This window comes from Agelaius tricolor, unplaced genomic scaffold (genome assembly GCF_023055355.1).
Source record: "Agelaius tricolor isolate 1412-34295 unplaced genomic scaffold, bAgeTri1.0.p SCAF_15, whole genome shotgun sequence".
NCBI lineage: Eukaryota > Metazoa > Chordata > Aves > Passeriformes > Icteridae > Agelaius > Agelaius tricolor.
In genome coordinates this window covers 18104488-18121272 of record NW_027269275.1, presented here as the reverse complement: position 1 = coordinate 18121272, position 16785 = coordinate 18104488, and the positions used below count along the sequence as shown (strand labels likewise).

Here is a 16785-nt window from a genome sequence, read left to right as displayed (position 1 = left end):
CAAAACCTGGGGGTGCTGCTCACACACCTGCTCTCCTCAAAGCCATGTGCTGACTTTTGGTCCCTAATTCCCCGTGAATTCAAATTTCCTACGCATTTTTTCCATCTATATGAACATACAGATGCTTTGTAAAAGATATAAAAGAAATATATAAAATAAATATATAATTAAAAATATATAATAAATATATGATTAAATATTTTATAAAATATATAAAGTGAAATATAAAATATATAAAATGCAAATTGTATATTATACATTTTTATATAATACACAAAATATATTGTATGTAGTAAATATATAAAATATATATAATTATATAATTATATAATATATAATATATAATATATTATATATTATATATATAGTATATAATATATAATATATAAGTGTAATATATATAAGTAAAAATAATTGAAAAGAAATATAATTATAGAATGAATATATAAATAAATATGCATATATTTATATATAATATATAAAATATATAAAATATATATAATATGTAATACATATAAAATATATAAAATATATATCATTAATATAGTAAATATAGAATATGTTTATATAAAATAAAATATAAAATATATATAATATATATATAAAATGTATAGAAAAATATATATTATATATGTATAATATATTGTGTGTATATATATAATATATTTATAAAATATATTATATTATGTAAAATAATATATATATATGTAAAATAAAAAAAATCTGTGTGTGACACAACAGCAGGACATCCATAAATGCTGTTGGCTTCTTCCAAAGTTCCAACCCTTCATTCATCCCCTCAAATAAAACATGCAGCTCCTGTTTTTGAGTAATTACATTTCAGAAGAGCCCAGCTCTTTCAGCATATCCAATTGCTACTGACATATGCCATCCATCTTAAATACTTTTTTCAACATTCTCATTTCTTTTTCCAATCATGAGTCCATGATGACAAATTAAAACAATATTTTGTGTGCAATTCATATTTTACTGAAATGTAAAATGGCAAGAAAAGGATGAGTCTTCAATTTATTTTCTCTTCTCAATTAATACAGCAATTAAGATAAGGGGTATAAAACTGGCTTAATTGGGTTGCCATGGTAACTAATTGCCTGATTTCTTCAAAAATAGCGTGGTTTAGGTGGAATCAATCTATGGTAATTTAATTATGTGCATCATGGAGAGAGGAGACAGGTCAGATACCTGTCAGGAGAAGTTCTAATTGCACAGGGCCTCACATCTCTTTGTTGCTCAGCTTTTCCTGGTGCTGTGTGTTCCTGCTCGTCACACAGAGCACAGAATAAAAAGTTTTCTTTCCAGTGATTAGCAGTGCCAAGACCTGCACAATAAATGGGATTCAGGATTGCTTGGGAACACTGGAAACCCAGGAAAAAGTGGGAACTGGACCCTGATTGACCATTCCTTCATTTTGCTCAGAAGAAGCGAGGCAGCGCCACAGCTCACGAGTGCAGCTGCCCACAGCCACAGAAGCAAGGTGCAAGTTGATTTTTGCTTAAACTGCCAGTGTAGCTCAAGGCAAACCCTGAACTCACAACTAAAATGGGTTTTAATGATATTTATTTCTTTGTTTAATGCAGCTGAAGTTCTACTCCCAAATTCTGCCGCAGGAGCTCCCTGCTGATAGGAATGGCAAGGAAGGAAGGTGGAATGCTCACACTGGATCAGACTCACTGGGAGAATATTTCCCTTTAGGTGGGATCCCGCTGGGGTGGCATCCAACCACCCCCAAAAAAGTGGAATCCAACTTCACTTTGCATTTAACCCAACCAGCAAAATTAGTGGGTGATTATTTGTCACCAGGTGACAGCCTTGGACAACACAAGTGGGTTTTCTATGGGTCAAGCAACCAAAAATACCCAAAGATTTTGTTTTTAAAGAGATAGCAAAAGGCTACACAATGGGATATTAATTGCACAAAAAAAGGAGTGATTCTTGCATGAATAAGGTAAATCTGGTGATAAATTTTTCACGCCTCTAAAAGGAAATGGTATTTTATCTTTTAAAGATTTCACACATTTTCCAGGTATTTTTCCAGGTATTTTTTCAGGTATTTTTTAGCTTCAACTCCAGCTGTGGTTTCCTCCTCCCTTATTTTTTCCAGATTGTGACTCAAACTCTCAGAATACAGGGAAAAAAAAAATGACCTTTCCTGCAGAGTTTCTAGCATGGCTGAATGAGAAAAACATGCAGGTGCTCTGCTTTGTGTTCCTCATCCCAAATTCAGCGAGCAGTGGGATCTGCAGGATGGCACCACAGAGCCCATTTGCAAGGTCTGTTCCACACAGGTTTCTCAAATCCAAATGGTTTCTCCTCTCATGGAATGAGCAAAATCCCTTTTGGCAGAAAAGCTCCCAACAACGCTGTGATGCTGCATTGGGTTCAGGGATTAGAGGCCAAATGAAATGATCACCGTTGTTGGCACTTTTGTTAATGTTTCCCAAGTTTGCATAAACCCGATTTTGCCCCATTATCAGCTCATTCTCAGAGATTAAACACAGTTCATGACACTTTAATGTGTTAGCTCTGCTGCATGGTATTTGCTACCAGTGTTTAATTTCTTCTTTAATAGGCCAGAGACTCTGTGGTCACACAGGTCTTTAATAAAAAGTTTTCAAATTCTAAAGACACTAAGTTGACCTTTTACTGAAATCAAATGTACTGAGAAAATTAGGATATTTCTTCCAAAAAGTCCTTTTTAAAGTGTAATGCATCCCCATAAAAGGTCAAAATTTATTACCTATAAATTAACACTGTTTCCATCAAATTTGCTGCTACACATTGTTTCAAGTGTGTTTGGGAAGATACAGGAACTGTTTGGATCAGGAATAACATAATTCATACTTTACCACCTTTGGCTGCAGTTAATTTGATAATGCTGAGAAATAATATCTAAAGGTATTAAAGGTCAAAAAGAATCTCATAAAGATCTAACTTATTTCCTGCAGTGGAGTGACTGCATTTTCTATGCCCCTTGCATTGTTCCTGTCCTACTGGTAAAGTGATATCCCAAAAAAAGATAAAGATGTAACAGGTTTATATAAAGAAACACCAAGCACAAAGCCCCAGGTTTTACTTGTGACAGAAATATCCAACACTTTACAGATTAAAAAAAAAAAATGCCCTGCCACTTGCTCCCTGCACTGAAGGGCAATAACCAGGAGTAAGATGGAACTGGTGACAGAATCTCCACAGGAAAAGGGGATGGGAAAAGGAAAAAGGATCATTGTGGGGTTTGTTTGCAGCTGTCTGCACTCCTCCCCCAGGACAGCACTCAAATGTAAGGTTATTTTATAAAGGGGTGAGCATGGAACACAATGGGACAGCAGAACCTTTTCTGTGAGCATGTAAACGCTATGAACTCCAATTAAAATTTGTATTTATGTCTTAGAATATGGCTTGTGCACTTGAGCAATGGCTAAGGCACAAGGTTTTGTATGATTTTAGAGTTATTCACTATAAATTCTGTTAAAGATGATCCCAGATCCTGCAGTGCCTGCTCTGCTGGGAGCTGCTCTGGGTGCCAGTTCCCAGCGCTGGGCAGTGCCTGGGCATTACCTGAGCTCTCTGAATATCCAGGACAGGGAAGGAAAGCCTGTGGCAGCTCAGACTTCCCCAGTGCCTGTGCCATCTCAGAGATGAGCTGAGAGGCCAAAGGAAATAAAAACTTCCACTGAATGCTTTGGTAAAAAGAATTCCTGCTAAAGTATTTCTTTTATTCCTCTCCTTCCTTTTCACCACAAATCAGTTAGCCCAAGCGAATGACTTGCTCTATTGGAAATGCCTCTAAATTTTCACTTTATTACCCTATTTCATTTGGCAGTTCTTAATCCTGCTTTTGGCTGCCCTCTCACTGAGAAGTCCCAGGCATTTTCACTGGCATTACACAGGTTCCACTTATTAGCCTGAAGAGAGAGGTCTGCAGTCTGTGGACAATGCTGCTCTAAAGACGTGCAGATAGTTCTGTTCAATCTGATTTTTTCCCCTTTTTCAGTTAACACAACCTTCTTTTAGAGTCCTGAAGTAATTCTGTATGCATTTCATATCATTTTCCCACAATTTGGTTTCTCATCTAATGCAATATTTCAAGCTGGACGTTAGCTCTGATGGCTGCAGAGATAAAGTGGGTCTCCCAGCAGTGCTAGATCACAGTGTCAGCCTGGAAACAAATTTGGGAACACTTCCCAGGGATGCTGCCAGTCCCAGCTGTCCCTGCAGGGACAGGGCAGAGCCCCAGCCTGTTGAGATCAACTCCAAAACCTCCTTGGCTGCTTTGGCCAGAGTTATTCATCCAGGCCAGCAGGAAATTTTCCCACTTCCCAGCCCATCTCTAAGTTGAATTTGCTCCCCAAGCTGCCTGGTAATTAATGCAGAGGTGATGCAGGGCACAAGGTTAATATCAGCTAATTAAGTTCTGCTGTTTATTCCCATTCCCACGTGTGGCAGGGCTGCTGATGGCAGGAAAAGATCATTATTAACCCTTGGCATGACAGTCCTGGGTGCACACGTGTGGTTTGTAATCATTGCATTCACAGGAGTCAATAATGCTGGGGAAGATGAACTCCTGCACTGCCAGAGTCACAAATAAACACAATTACAGGGGCTGCAATCAGGTGCTGCCTCAGAATCCCAAGTGAACAGGTTTCCTTTGCTCTGCTGTCCATCACAGCTTCCCCTGCTCTCATTTTTCCAGAATGGAAAAAAAATAAAAATCTGAGAATTAAAAGCAGTGAAGTTCTGGGTTTAGAATAAACGAGCAAGGCCTAAATTGCAGCATAAAGGTGACCCCAAAATCCACATTACTCAGGCTGGTTCCCACAGCCAAGAACACTCATCTCCTGTCTCCATCTATTCCCTGTGACAATATCTGACTTCACCTTTAAAACACAACTTTGTCCTTTGGGTAACCTCTCAGCGATATCCCAAATTTTTACTTTCATTGTGAGATGACATTTCCCAGAGCACCTGATTTTGAGATGCATTAAAAAAGGAAAAAAAATCCAATAGCAAGCAAAAGACAGAAATATGTTTAGTGCTACATTTTCCCCCAGAAATTTCCTAAGGAAAATATGTATATTAATATAGAAGTAAATCATCTCCTCAGCAGATTTTTTTTCTGGTATACTTAAGGCGATATTTTCTTTCTCCTGTCAGGCCCTGCAAATGTTCCCTGAGTCATGTGCTTGCAAAAATGTAGAATTACTCTCTTAAAAAGAGCATTTTACAATTCATCACCAGGGCTAAACCAGCTGCAGCTGTGAAAAAGTGTTAGCATATTAGCTGTTATATTACAGGCAAATCTTTTATTTATTTTGTGCCTTTAGCTCAGGAGATTTGGAATGTTCAGGATTTTCTTTTTATTTCTCTGCTCCAGACTCACTCTCTGAATTTTTCTTAGATAGCTTAATTTGGATTCTATTTGACAGGAGGAACTTTAGTACACACAATATGCAAAAATTGTTGCTTTTTAACTAGGAGTTTAGTTGTGTTTTTATTGTCACTGTCATTGTATTGAATAGATTATAATCCAGCATATTAAGGATGAGTTGTTATTGGTATTTAAGTGCTTCAGGCATGCTGACTGCTCAAATATTGTGAAGAAATTAACTCTTATTAGGGTGATTTATTACATTTCCAAGAACGTTTCTAGACTAATTACACCTAGCATTAAGACATCAGTGTAGGAATAAATCTGTAAGGTACAAAGCTAAATTAAAGCTGTTATAAATTTGTGAATTTAAAGTTAATTCATCTTTGCAAGTTTCAAGTTAATTCCTCTTTCTTCTGGTTTCCAAAATGGTCTCTAATAAATTTAGGTGGCCATGCAGAGAAGTGCTGCAGCACTGGATAATTTTACACCTGTGATGCCTTGAGAAGGCTGAGCTGGAGCAGAGGCTGGACAGAGCTACAGAATAAAGCAGGGATTTATTAAAAGGATCTCCTCAATGGATCCACCTTGGGCAGCACAAGAGCCCAGCCAGGGCTGCACCAAAGATGAACCAAAATGGTCCCAAAATGAACCCAAGATGGACCAAAATGGTCCCAAAATGAACCCAGGATGGACCAACATGGTCCCAAAATGAACCCAAGATGGACCAAAATGGTCCCAAAATGAACCCAAGATGAACCAAAATGGTCCCAAAACGAACCCAAGATGGACCAAAATGGTCCCAAAATGAACCCAGGATGAACCAAAATGGTCCCAAAATGCCCGAGCGCTCCCGGGGTCTCTCCCTTGGATCAGTTCTGCTCCATTTGCATCTTGCAGTTCATTGTCCCATTCCAGCTTTAGCCCCTGCAGTCCCATCCTTGTTTTTCTCTCTCCAGCCCACGGGGTTTGTGCTCTTGGGCTGAGATTTGGATCATTTGTCCTTGGTGCCCAGCTGGAGCAGGAATTGTTTTGTGTCCCTGCTCTGTGCCCAGAGCTCAGCATCCCCTGATGTGAACCCAGACCCACACACTGAAGCAGCACAGAATGTGAGAAATACAAAAGCCCAAACCTGAGGCACCATGTGCAGCTTTCAGAACAGAGCATCTCAAGCAGGGAATTCAGGATTTAGCCCCAGGGCTCACTCACCACTGTCGATGGCCAGGAACAGAGCAGTGTAGACGTTGTTGTGCACGAAGGGAGATTCCCTGTCCAGCACTGCCGTGGTGCCAACGGTGCCGTTGGTGGGGTTGATTTCCAGCCACCCTGCTGGGTCCTTGTACACTGAATACCTGAACAAAGGGGCAGAGTTGTTAGCAAATTATAGATCTGAACATCAAACAAATGCAAAGGAATCTGTCGGGGCACTCAGTGGCTTTCACAGGGGATCTCTTCATGTTGCAAAAACACAATTTAAGCTTGTGCCTTGCCTTAGAGACAGTTCAGTGTTGTTAGAGGTTTGAGTCAATTCCTTATATATATATGTGTCCTAAAGTTTAGCAGAGAAATCAATATTTAGGATATTATATAGGACCTTTTTCCTACTGCTGTGTTGTACAGCCAGAACCCTTCCAACAGCCTCTGCACCCACACTGACCTCATGAGTCCTGTCACACACCTCCTTTTTCCAGACTCCAAATTCCAGCTGGACTAGAAGCTGTATTTTCAATTTACATTTGAGTGGTTTTAATTTTTTTTTTTTCTTACCATTAGTTATTTTGGGTGAGCTGGAATTGTTCTAAATTGTGGGGAATAGTGGCCAAGAGAGTCAGACAATGAATTCCCCAGGTCTGGGGGAGGTAGTGACACCCAGCCCTGTTTGCACACTCTTGTTCTGCACTGTGGGATCTGGAGCTTCCTCCTCCTGCTGATTAAATTCAGCCACATCCACAGTGCCTCAGTCAGAGTTTGGGAATGCTGTCTTCAAGATGCCTCAATATGAAATTCCTTGGTGTGCTTTTCCCCCTTTCATCAGCACAAATATTCACCCCCCAAAACTGGAGATGTTTAGAGAGATTGTGGATTTTACACACCAGGAACTTCCCTGAGCTGGACTGAAGCAATAAATAAAAGAATGTTCATGATTAGGGCCTAATTCTATACAAAGTTAAATATATTAAGTAAAGAACAACCCAGAGCTGAATTAACTGACACCAATTCCCCCTCCAATTAAATGTGTTTATAGTTTAAACCAAAACTCCAATCATATAATCAATACCTGGGATAATAACCTGTTTATCTTTTTTGTAGTGAATTGTTTTAGGTCATAAACCACCATACAACCTTTTATAGGCATTTTAAATTACCAGTAATTGACATGGAACCTGTTATTATTAAATGAGTCTGTGCCAAGGCAGTACCTCACTGTGGCATTCACCTGAAAGTGAATTCACCTGAAAGTCCTGTGTGATAATGTTGCAAAAAAAATGAAAAAGTATCATTGCAAATACAAGGGAATAAGCAAAAACAAGACATTATTGAGGGGGTAAAAAAAAAGGTAAAATGAAATAAAATTACAGCCTCTAACAAAGTGCTGACAGACAGCCCTGCCAATGCTGCTGCTTTTTACCACAACTTTGCTTCAGGCTTGAAAAATGAAATTTCTTGGGGGCTGCTGAGCCTGACAGTGGTGCACAGGAATATTCAGGCAGAGTGAGCATCAAAACTTCAGCATATACAGCCAGAAAAAATTACACATCTTTATGAGCTCTTATGATGTCAAAATAAGTTAAAGAGCAGATCTGGCAACCAGAAACTTTTGGAATTTATGCAGAAAAAGAGATAAATAGGGAAAATAGTTGGCTTATTTATGCTGGCAAAAGAAGTAACTCAGAGTTTCACCACTGGCTTCCCCAGGAGCAGAAATTATCCCCTAGGGAATATGTGGGAAAGAATCAAAGGAAAGCATTAGTGCACAGTGAGATGTTCCATCAGCCCAACACGTCCTTCCTCCTAATAGCCATTTAAACATTAATCAATACCTCAGCTTTATCTCCCACAAAAATGAGTGCCTGGAACAGAAACAATGCAGATCATTTCATTTCACTTCTTTGTTTCTTCTTTTATTGTTGTTTTTATAACTTTGCCACAAAGGTATGCGCAAAAATATGGAACGAGGGCAGCCTAAACAGTTCCTAGTCTATTGTAAAACTGCAAATTCTCAATTAACCCCGAAACCATTTCAGAAGATTCAACACTTCTAAAGTAATGAGAATATAAAATGGATTGTATTATCTTCCCTGATTGCTCTACAAAGCACTGTTGGCTGTGCAAATAAAAACCTGGATTGTATAACCTGTGATTTGGCACAGGATATTGTAAAAGTAGCACTTTGTCTTTCCCACCACATTTTTACTTATTTTAAGAGCATATTGCAGTACATTTGATTGGGTTTTGTTCCATTTGTTGAGGGCTCTGCTAGCAAAGGTTTAGAATGGACCCATCATAAAAACCATGATAAAAATAGAAGTTTCCAATGCAAAGATTCACTTCCCACTTTTGACTGTGGTGGGATCTGATTGCACAGCAGCTTTTGAAATCAGACCATTTTTTAGGTGGTTAAACATGAACTTTTCCAGATGTACCTGCTGCATCTTCACTCCTGAGCACAGGGATGTATCAGATATGCAGAGTTGTGCTCTCTGCTGTGCCAATTACTCTTTAGTTTGGTTTTATTCTGCTTTGCAGCACTGCAATTTAGTGCTGTTCGTGGAGTTTATTTCATTGTAGGTTTTTAAAAAAAAAATTAAACTGGGCCAACAGCTCCCAGCTCCCAAGGGCTTGTGTGACAAGAGGGAAGGGAAGGTGGGTGTAGCATGTGCTGACTGTGACCCTCTTGCTCTGGGTTCATGTCCTGGTGCTGTCTCAGGCAGGTATTGCAAAGAGAGCAGCAAAAGCAGCTGCCTCAGACTGGAAATTGTCTGTCCCAATGTTCCAGTGCACACCTGAAACACAGAGCTCCAAAGGGACACAGAGAGGTTGTGGATGCACAGCAGAGCACAAATCAGAATTTGCACTTGGTGCAAAACTAAAATAGAGAAGCAGATATATGGGAATTATTTAAAATTTGTAAATGGCATCGCATCAAGGCTGGTTGAAAAATCATGAGGCACTAACCCTGGGAAAAGTTCAGAGTTTTTTGGGAGAGACTGGTGCAGCAGTTACAGCACAAATACCCACACCCAGGGAAGCACTGGTGCTTCTCAGAGAAAGATAAAAAACCATCCCAAAATATAAGTGCAACATTAAAAACCTGGATGAAAACTCTATTGTGCTCTATATAGGGATGACATAATGCAGAGTTTTAGAGATCAGCCTGCTTCCCATGGAGCTCCCTCTTCTCTACTGTGCTCTCATTACCTTTTGCCTGCACTAATTAGGGCAGCATATGGCACCAGGAGGAGCAGAAAGGGAACCTTATTGCAGCACAGCAATTCTCCAGCTGAACCAACTCCACACTCATTACTGGGGACACACTGCAATTTTTCTGCTTTTTTGGCCATGAGATAACAAAGGTGTTCCTCCTCCCAGGCTGGGTTAAAAGCTCTGGGGAGGGCAAAACCCATATATATATATATATATATATATATATATATATATATGCTGGCAATGTACATCTATATATGTGTATATATTTTTATATAAATTAATATATGATATATTTTTATATATTATACATATATATATATGCTGGCAATGTATATATATATGTGTGTATATATTTTTATATAAATTAATATATAATATATTTTTATATATTATACATATATATATATATGTATATTCCCAGCCTGGCACAGCTGGGTCTCGAATTCCTATCCCATGTGAAATGAACAATAAAAGCAATTCTCTAATGTATATTAGAGTAATGTCACTATACTGACATTTGATTTTGTAAAGATCATTTTGATACAGCTTCCAAGATTGTGTTGTTTTGGGTTTGTTTGGGTTTTTTTTTTTGGTTGTTGTTTTTTTTCTGTTGTTTTATTTTTGTTTGGTTTTTTGTTTTTTTCCTTTTTTTGTTTTTGTTTGGTTGTTTTGGTTTTTTTTTTAAATTTTAAAATATTTATGGCATCAAAGCCATTGGAACAATGCTGTTGGAGCAGTTGTGGGCTTTCGTTTTCCAAGGCCAGGCTGGATGGGGTCTGGACATCCTGGTCCAGTGGTGACATCCCTGCCAGTGGCAGGGGGCTGGAATGAGAGGATCTTTATGAGATGATCCTTAAGGGCTCTTCCAACCCAAACCTTTCTGTTATTCTGTGATTCACTTTTTTTTTTTTTTATTTTTGTTTTTTCCAGATACTGATAAACAATGTGGATTGATCAGATGCATTAATTCCGAGGTGCAGGTGAATACAGGGGTTTGGATTCCATTTTTTACTCAGATATAAAACCACTGCCTGGGAGATTCTGGCCCTGGAGGAGGTTCCTGAGGGAGGGGTTTCTCCCCCATCTCAGCTAAAAGATTCCTCATCTCAGCTTTGTTTTATTTGTCACATCAGGGGTTTAACAGGCTGGCTTTCATCACACCCTCAATCTCCAATGATACCATCAAAACAGGATGAAAAATCAGATGGAATTCAGTTTGCAGTCCCCCATCACTGAGAAATGTCAAATGAGAAAATGGTTGACTAATTAGCTATTTGTGTGGAGAAATAATGGTGTAAACCCCTTGGTAAATGTGAAGAAAGGAACAGGAGAGTCATTGCAACTTGAATAATAAAATAAATCCAATCTCAAAACCTACAACAATTAATCAAATCAAAATAATAAAACTGTATGGATGAGGTGGTTAAATAAAATGTTCTGGAAATGAAAATATTTTTCATTATTATTGTACAGTCTTTCAAACTTTTCTCTGTGCTGAAACCTAATTTTCTCTTTTTCTTTCCTTTGGGGCAAAAAACCCTCTAGAAGCTGAGGTGTGAAAAAAAAAAAAAGAGTAAAAAATCCACAAACTCATTTATGTGTGTTTTAATCAGAAGTGATTAGGGCTATGGTTAAATGAAGCCAGAGGCCATAACTATCAGAATTATTCCTAAAGCTGGGGAATAATAATACACCATATCTGGGACTAACACACTGGTATAATCAGGTTGCTACTGTTAGAATAATTGTCAACACATGCAAATCAGTAAAAGTTTTCTCATTGTAGCAATTGTGCCTCAAAAGCTAATCAGCATCAGATGAGCTTCAGGGTCTTTTACAAACTACCCAGAGAAGGATTTTGGCAGCAAAACTCTATCAAAGTTTCTGCACACGCCTGCTCTTTGTGCCTGTGCTCCCACTGCAAATCCATTGGATGCTCAAGAACTGCCCTGGTAGCTCTTGAAAAACTGGGAAATTTTTGAAAGAGCCCAGCAGATGCAGCAGTGAAATGTCAGTATTGAACACAGCTGGGAAACAGCACATTTCCCAGCTTCTCCAGTTCTCTTTTTCCCTAAGGGATGGGCAGAAAGGAGGTTGGAAGTGGCTCAGGAGGGGAAGTTTTAATCTATCAGGATCAATAGAGCTCTGCTGGACTGCGGCTGCTCCCAGGCAAGGATTGCTCTGGCAGCTTCCAGGGAGCCCCAGATGTGCCCTGGCTGATACCAAAGTCCCACAGGAACCCCTGGCCTGCAAACAGCTCCCAAAACAGCTCCCAAAAGGGCAGGGCAGGGCAGAGCAGCACTGTTCACATCCTCATCCTGCAGCCAAATATGATCCAAACCCACCCAAATGTGCACCCAAACATCTCCCAGCCCTGGCCACCATTGACCCTGGGGCTCATCTCTTCAAGAATATGGATCCAAATATAGATCCAAATATGGATCCAAACCCACCCAAATGTGCACCCAAACTTATATCCCAGCCCTGGCCACCACTGACCCTGGGGCTCATCTCTTCAAGAATATGGACCCAAATATGATCCAAACCCACCCAAATGTGCACCCAAACATCTCCCAGCCCTGGCCACCATTGACCCTGGGGCTCATCTCTTGAAGAATATGGATCCAAATATGGATCCAAACACATCCAAATGTGCACCCAAACATCTCCCAGCCCTGGCCACCATTGACCCTGGGGCTCGTCTCTTCAAGAATATGCATCCAAATATAGATTCAAATATGGATGCAAACACATCCAAATGTGCACCCAAACATATCCCAGCCACCATTGACTCTGGGGCTCATCTCTTCAAGAATATGGACCCAAATATGATCCAAACCCACCCAAATGTGCACCCAAACATCTCCCAGCCCTGGCCACCATTGACCCTGGGGCTCGTCTCTTCAAGAATATGCATCCAAATATAGATTCAAATATGGATCCAAACACATCCAAATGTGCACCCAAACATATCCCAGCCCCCTTACACCCATGAAGTACATACAAGCTAGGAAAAACCCCCAAAATCTTAATTTAAAACTTATTATTAGTCAGGACTAAATGTGCTTTTTCTTCACATTATCAGTTGGTAATATAATTTTTCCTTGGATATTATGTACTCACATTATTAACCATGATACTGAACCTCTCACCTCCCCTTTCCTTTTCTTGTTACTGATGTTACAAGGCTGGAAAGTGTTTTTTATTGATGGGTATTAATTTTATTTTCTGCTTGATATCCACTGCATTCAGTGCACACAAATACAGTGCCCTGGGAATTGAATGTATTTCATCTCATAAGATTCTGATATGCCCAAGTGACTTCATGCTGTTTAACCCTGGTTGGACACCCAGGAGTTAAACTTCTCTCACCCTTTTCCCTTGTCTTTTGGGATCTGAACGTTTTGCCAGCTTCAATGCAGGCCCAGAGCATCATTGTGAGGTGAATTTTAACATTTCAATTTGACAGACAAAAAACTGGAAGCCTCAAAACCTGCAAAACTAAAAGAATCTGGGTTTTTTTCCCCCTCTGAAATGACAGAAGCTTTCATGAAAAGGCTCACCTGGCTGCACAAAGAAGGACTTGTTCAAAAGCACAGTTACACAAAGATTAAAGCCATTAGGGGCTTTTCCTTCTTTTCTTTTTTCCTTGCACTTCAAAACCAAAATTCTGCAGCAGTTTCCATGAGTTTGCTGACTTAACACCCCTGACATGGACATGTGCAAAACTGAGACAGCGTTTTCTTTCTGGGCTAAAATGTTTTCTAAACACTGGTTAATAGCTTAGAAGCTTCCAGGGCCAGAATCTGCATACCTTGCTCCCCTACTAATAGAAAAAATTGTTATTTTAGTCCTGACACATTATCAGATGAAAGCTGGGGCTGCATTTGTGTAAAATCCTACCAAGGAGCCAGGGCTGAATCTCCAGAGACGCTGGGCCTTAGGAAATGAGAATTCTTGTGGAAATTTCCCATGGGCAAGAGGAAACAGTTCTCTGTTCTCAGTTCTCAGTTCTCTCTCTTCCCATTAAAACAGGGAATTTGTGTAAAAATTCAGGGTTTGGAGCATGCAGTGAAATCTGGGGGAGGAGGGTTGGTATCTCCATGGTGATGTGGGGCTGAGCACTACCAGAGGAGCTGCCCAAGGGATGCCATGGATGACAATTATCTGGCTCTGTGTAAAGCAGGCCTGCATGTCTCTGTAGGCATATTTACCTAGAGTATAATGGTCAGAAAATCAGGAAGAAGTCAGTCCCTAATGCAGTAATTCACATTTGAACCAAGACTGAATCTGCAGGCTTACTGCTGCTTAACAAAGTGCATAATTTCACTCTTACTCAGAAACTATTTTGCAGAAATTGGCATCCTTATTACAAAGTTAATAGAAAAGAATTCCAATTGAACTCTACAAGGCGTTTTTCCTATTACAGTAACATTGCAGAGCTCCATTTAGTAAAAATGAGTGCTTAAACCTTCTGACAATTTCTTCACTGAACTTCAATTCCACTCCAAGGATAACCAGCAGAGAGCCTGAAAGGAGATGGGGCCTTTGTACCTTGAAATGCACAGGCTGGGGCTGCCTTGCCACTGGGCAAGGCTGTGAACACAGGACAGGAATTCTGTGTGTTGGGAAAGCTCCTGATCCCACATGGAAAACAACTCCCAGATTCAGCAGGAATAGGAATACAACAGGAATTCTGTGCATTTGGGAAAGATCCTGATCCCACATGGAAAACAACTCCCAGATTCAGCAGGAATAGGAATACAACAGGAATTCTGTGCATTTGGGAAAGATCCTACTCCCAGATGGAAAACAACTCCCAAATTCAATAGAAATACAACAGGAATTCTGTGTATAGGGAAAGCTTCTGCTCCCACATGGAAAACAACTCCCAGATTCAGTAGGAATAGGAATACAACAGGAATTCTGTGTGTTGGGAAAGCTCCTGATCCCACATGGAAACATATTCCCAGATTCAGTAGGAATACAACAGGAATTCTGTGTATTGGGAAGGTTCCTGCTTCCACATGGAAAACAACTCCCAAATTCAATAGGAATACAACAGGAATTCTGTGTATTTGGGAAAGATCCTACTCCCACATGGAAACCTACTCGAGATTCAGTAGGAATACCACAGGAATTCTGTGTATTGGGGAAAGCTTCTGCTCCCACATGGAAAACAACTCCCAGATTCAGTGGGAGTTTTGCCACTGAATCGGAAGTGCCCATGATTTATTCTATCCTTAGTCTGGAGATGGTAAATTAATAAAATATGGCCAGAATGTGCCAGACAACATCTGCTCAGTGCCATCCAAGATCTGCACTTGCTTTAAAGACACAAGAGCTGAATTGCTTAATTAGACACTTTCCCTCCATGGCACCAATCTTCCCAGAAATCTTTGATTTCAGTGCTTGGTTTTGCAGCTTTTGCCATCATGTAAAACACCACTGGTCCCTGGAGCTCCAATCCCACTTCTAAGCAGCCCAAATAAATTTCTATCAAAGCACCACTGAAAGCTGTAACTACACACAGATGATCAAACCCAGCTGAGTGAGACTCCAGAATTCAATGGCTTTAAAATATTAAGAGAAATTCATACCACCCTTTTCCCCATCAACACAACTCAAACTCACACTGTGTCCTCAAACTTGATAGCTAACTTATTATAATCAAGATACTCTTTACTTCTTCCAGAGACAAAATCCTGCCTTTTCTGAGGCTAGAAGAGAGCAGTAATGACAAAGTGAGTTATTGTCTGGATCTGCCTTCCACTGCAAGCATAACTTGTGACTGATAGATCCTATTGTTACATTTCTCAAGAAGATCTGCAATATTGTTTAGGCAGTGACATGAAAAATGTGCCCTATAATTTCACAGTTCACAGCCATTCATTCTGAGTGCTGACACGGTTGAAATCATAATGTGGCATAATATTGTTATGCAGGATAAAGACAGAGGGTCTAATTAAACTCCCCTTAAATGCTACATTCATCCTTATTAATCAAGAATTCAGGATTCTAAAGGTAATATCAAGGCAAGTTGAAATAGGTGACTGGGGCTTATTTGACTTCATGGAAACACAGATTTTTCAATGCTATCATCCACAGCTTTAATATCAACATATTAAGTATGATTTATGCCAACAGAGTGGAGCAGTGGAAAATTTTAAGAACAGGATCTTTTGACAAGTATTGTCAGCAGTGATGAAGTTTAGCTTCAGGTAGCTGGGTTCTGGGCAAAACTATGAATCATGGATTGAGAACTCCTGGGCCCCCTGCTTTAGGTAGCCTTTAATAATTTAATTCAGACACTTCTGCTATTTCAGAGACCAATAAAGGAGAGAGAGGCTGATTTTTATTTTTTTTTCCTCCCCTCAGGAAAGAGACACTGTTTTTCAGAACAGCCTCCCTCAGTCTGGGTGAAAATTTTCCCCCTGCTCTGGAGAGGGCAAGGAAATAATGCTATGCCAACCTGTTTATGTACATTAACCTTTCCCCAAACCTTGGGAAGTGCTGGGAAGAGCCAAGAGTCCAGAGAAGATAAGATATGAGCATAGACAAGGCAAGCAGGGAGGCTCCCTCCCCTCCCAGCAAGGCAAAAACCGCTGGAACAAAGCTCAGCCCCAGCTGGGGAGCTGGGACTGGCCTCAAGCACTGAAATTCAATATCTACAACAGCAGAAAGAACAGGTCAAACATCTGCCCCAACAGAGAATATCAGTGAAAAGAGGGCAAACAGAAGCACCAGGGGAGCCTTGGGGGTGTCCCTGAGCGTGAGAGGCTCTGGAAGCAGCTGGGGATCAGCGGTGCCAGGGACCCTGCCCTGCCTGCTTGGTGCTGAATTACAGCAGCCAGGGAACGCCTGGGAGCAGCACAGGGCCTGCCAGGGCTGGGGGGCAGCTGTCAACATCTGCTCACAGCTGGGGAAAGCACTCTGCCCTCTGTTATGGGAGCTGACAGAGGGGCACTGGC

The 16785-nt window shown here is 40.2% G+C and overlaps 1 protein-coding gene and 1 long non-coding RNA gene across 4 annotated transcripts in view; one reads left to right on the top strand and one right to left on the bottom strand.

The window, feature by feature from the left end:
- CDH13 (cadherin 13) overlaps positions 1–16785 on the bottom strand; it is a 443692-nt gene that overhangs the window by 19849 nt on the left and 407058 nt on the right. For both annotated transcript variants that reach the window (XM_071440760.1, XM_071440761.1), the window contains exon 11: positions 6596–6738. In XM_071440760.1, the coding sequence (XP_071296861.1) occupies positions 6596–6738 (143 nt within the window). The remainder of the gene's footprint in view (positions 1–6595; positions 6739–16785) is intronic.
- Positions 708–11264, top strand: LOC139596449 (uncharacterized). 2 transcript variants are annotated; one of them, XR_011681321.1, is made up of 3 exons: positions 708–1495; positions 1599–1843; positions 10745–11264. It is a non-coding gene; the product is annotated as an uncharacterized lncRNA (long non-coding RNA). The 2 variants fall into 2 exon arrangements; XR_011681320.1 differs by lacking the exons at positions 708–1495; positions 1599–1843 and adding an exon at positions 1906–2291.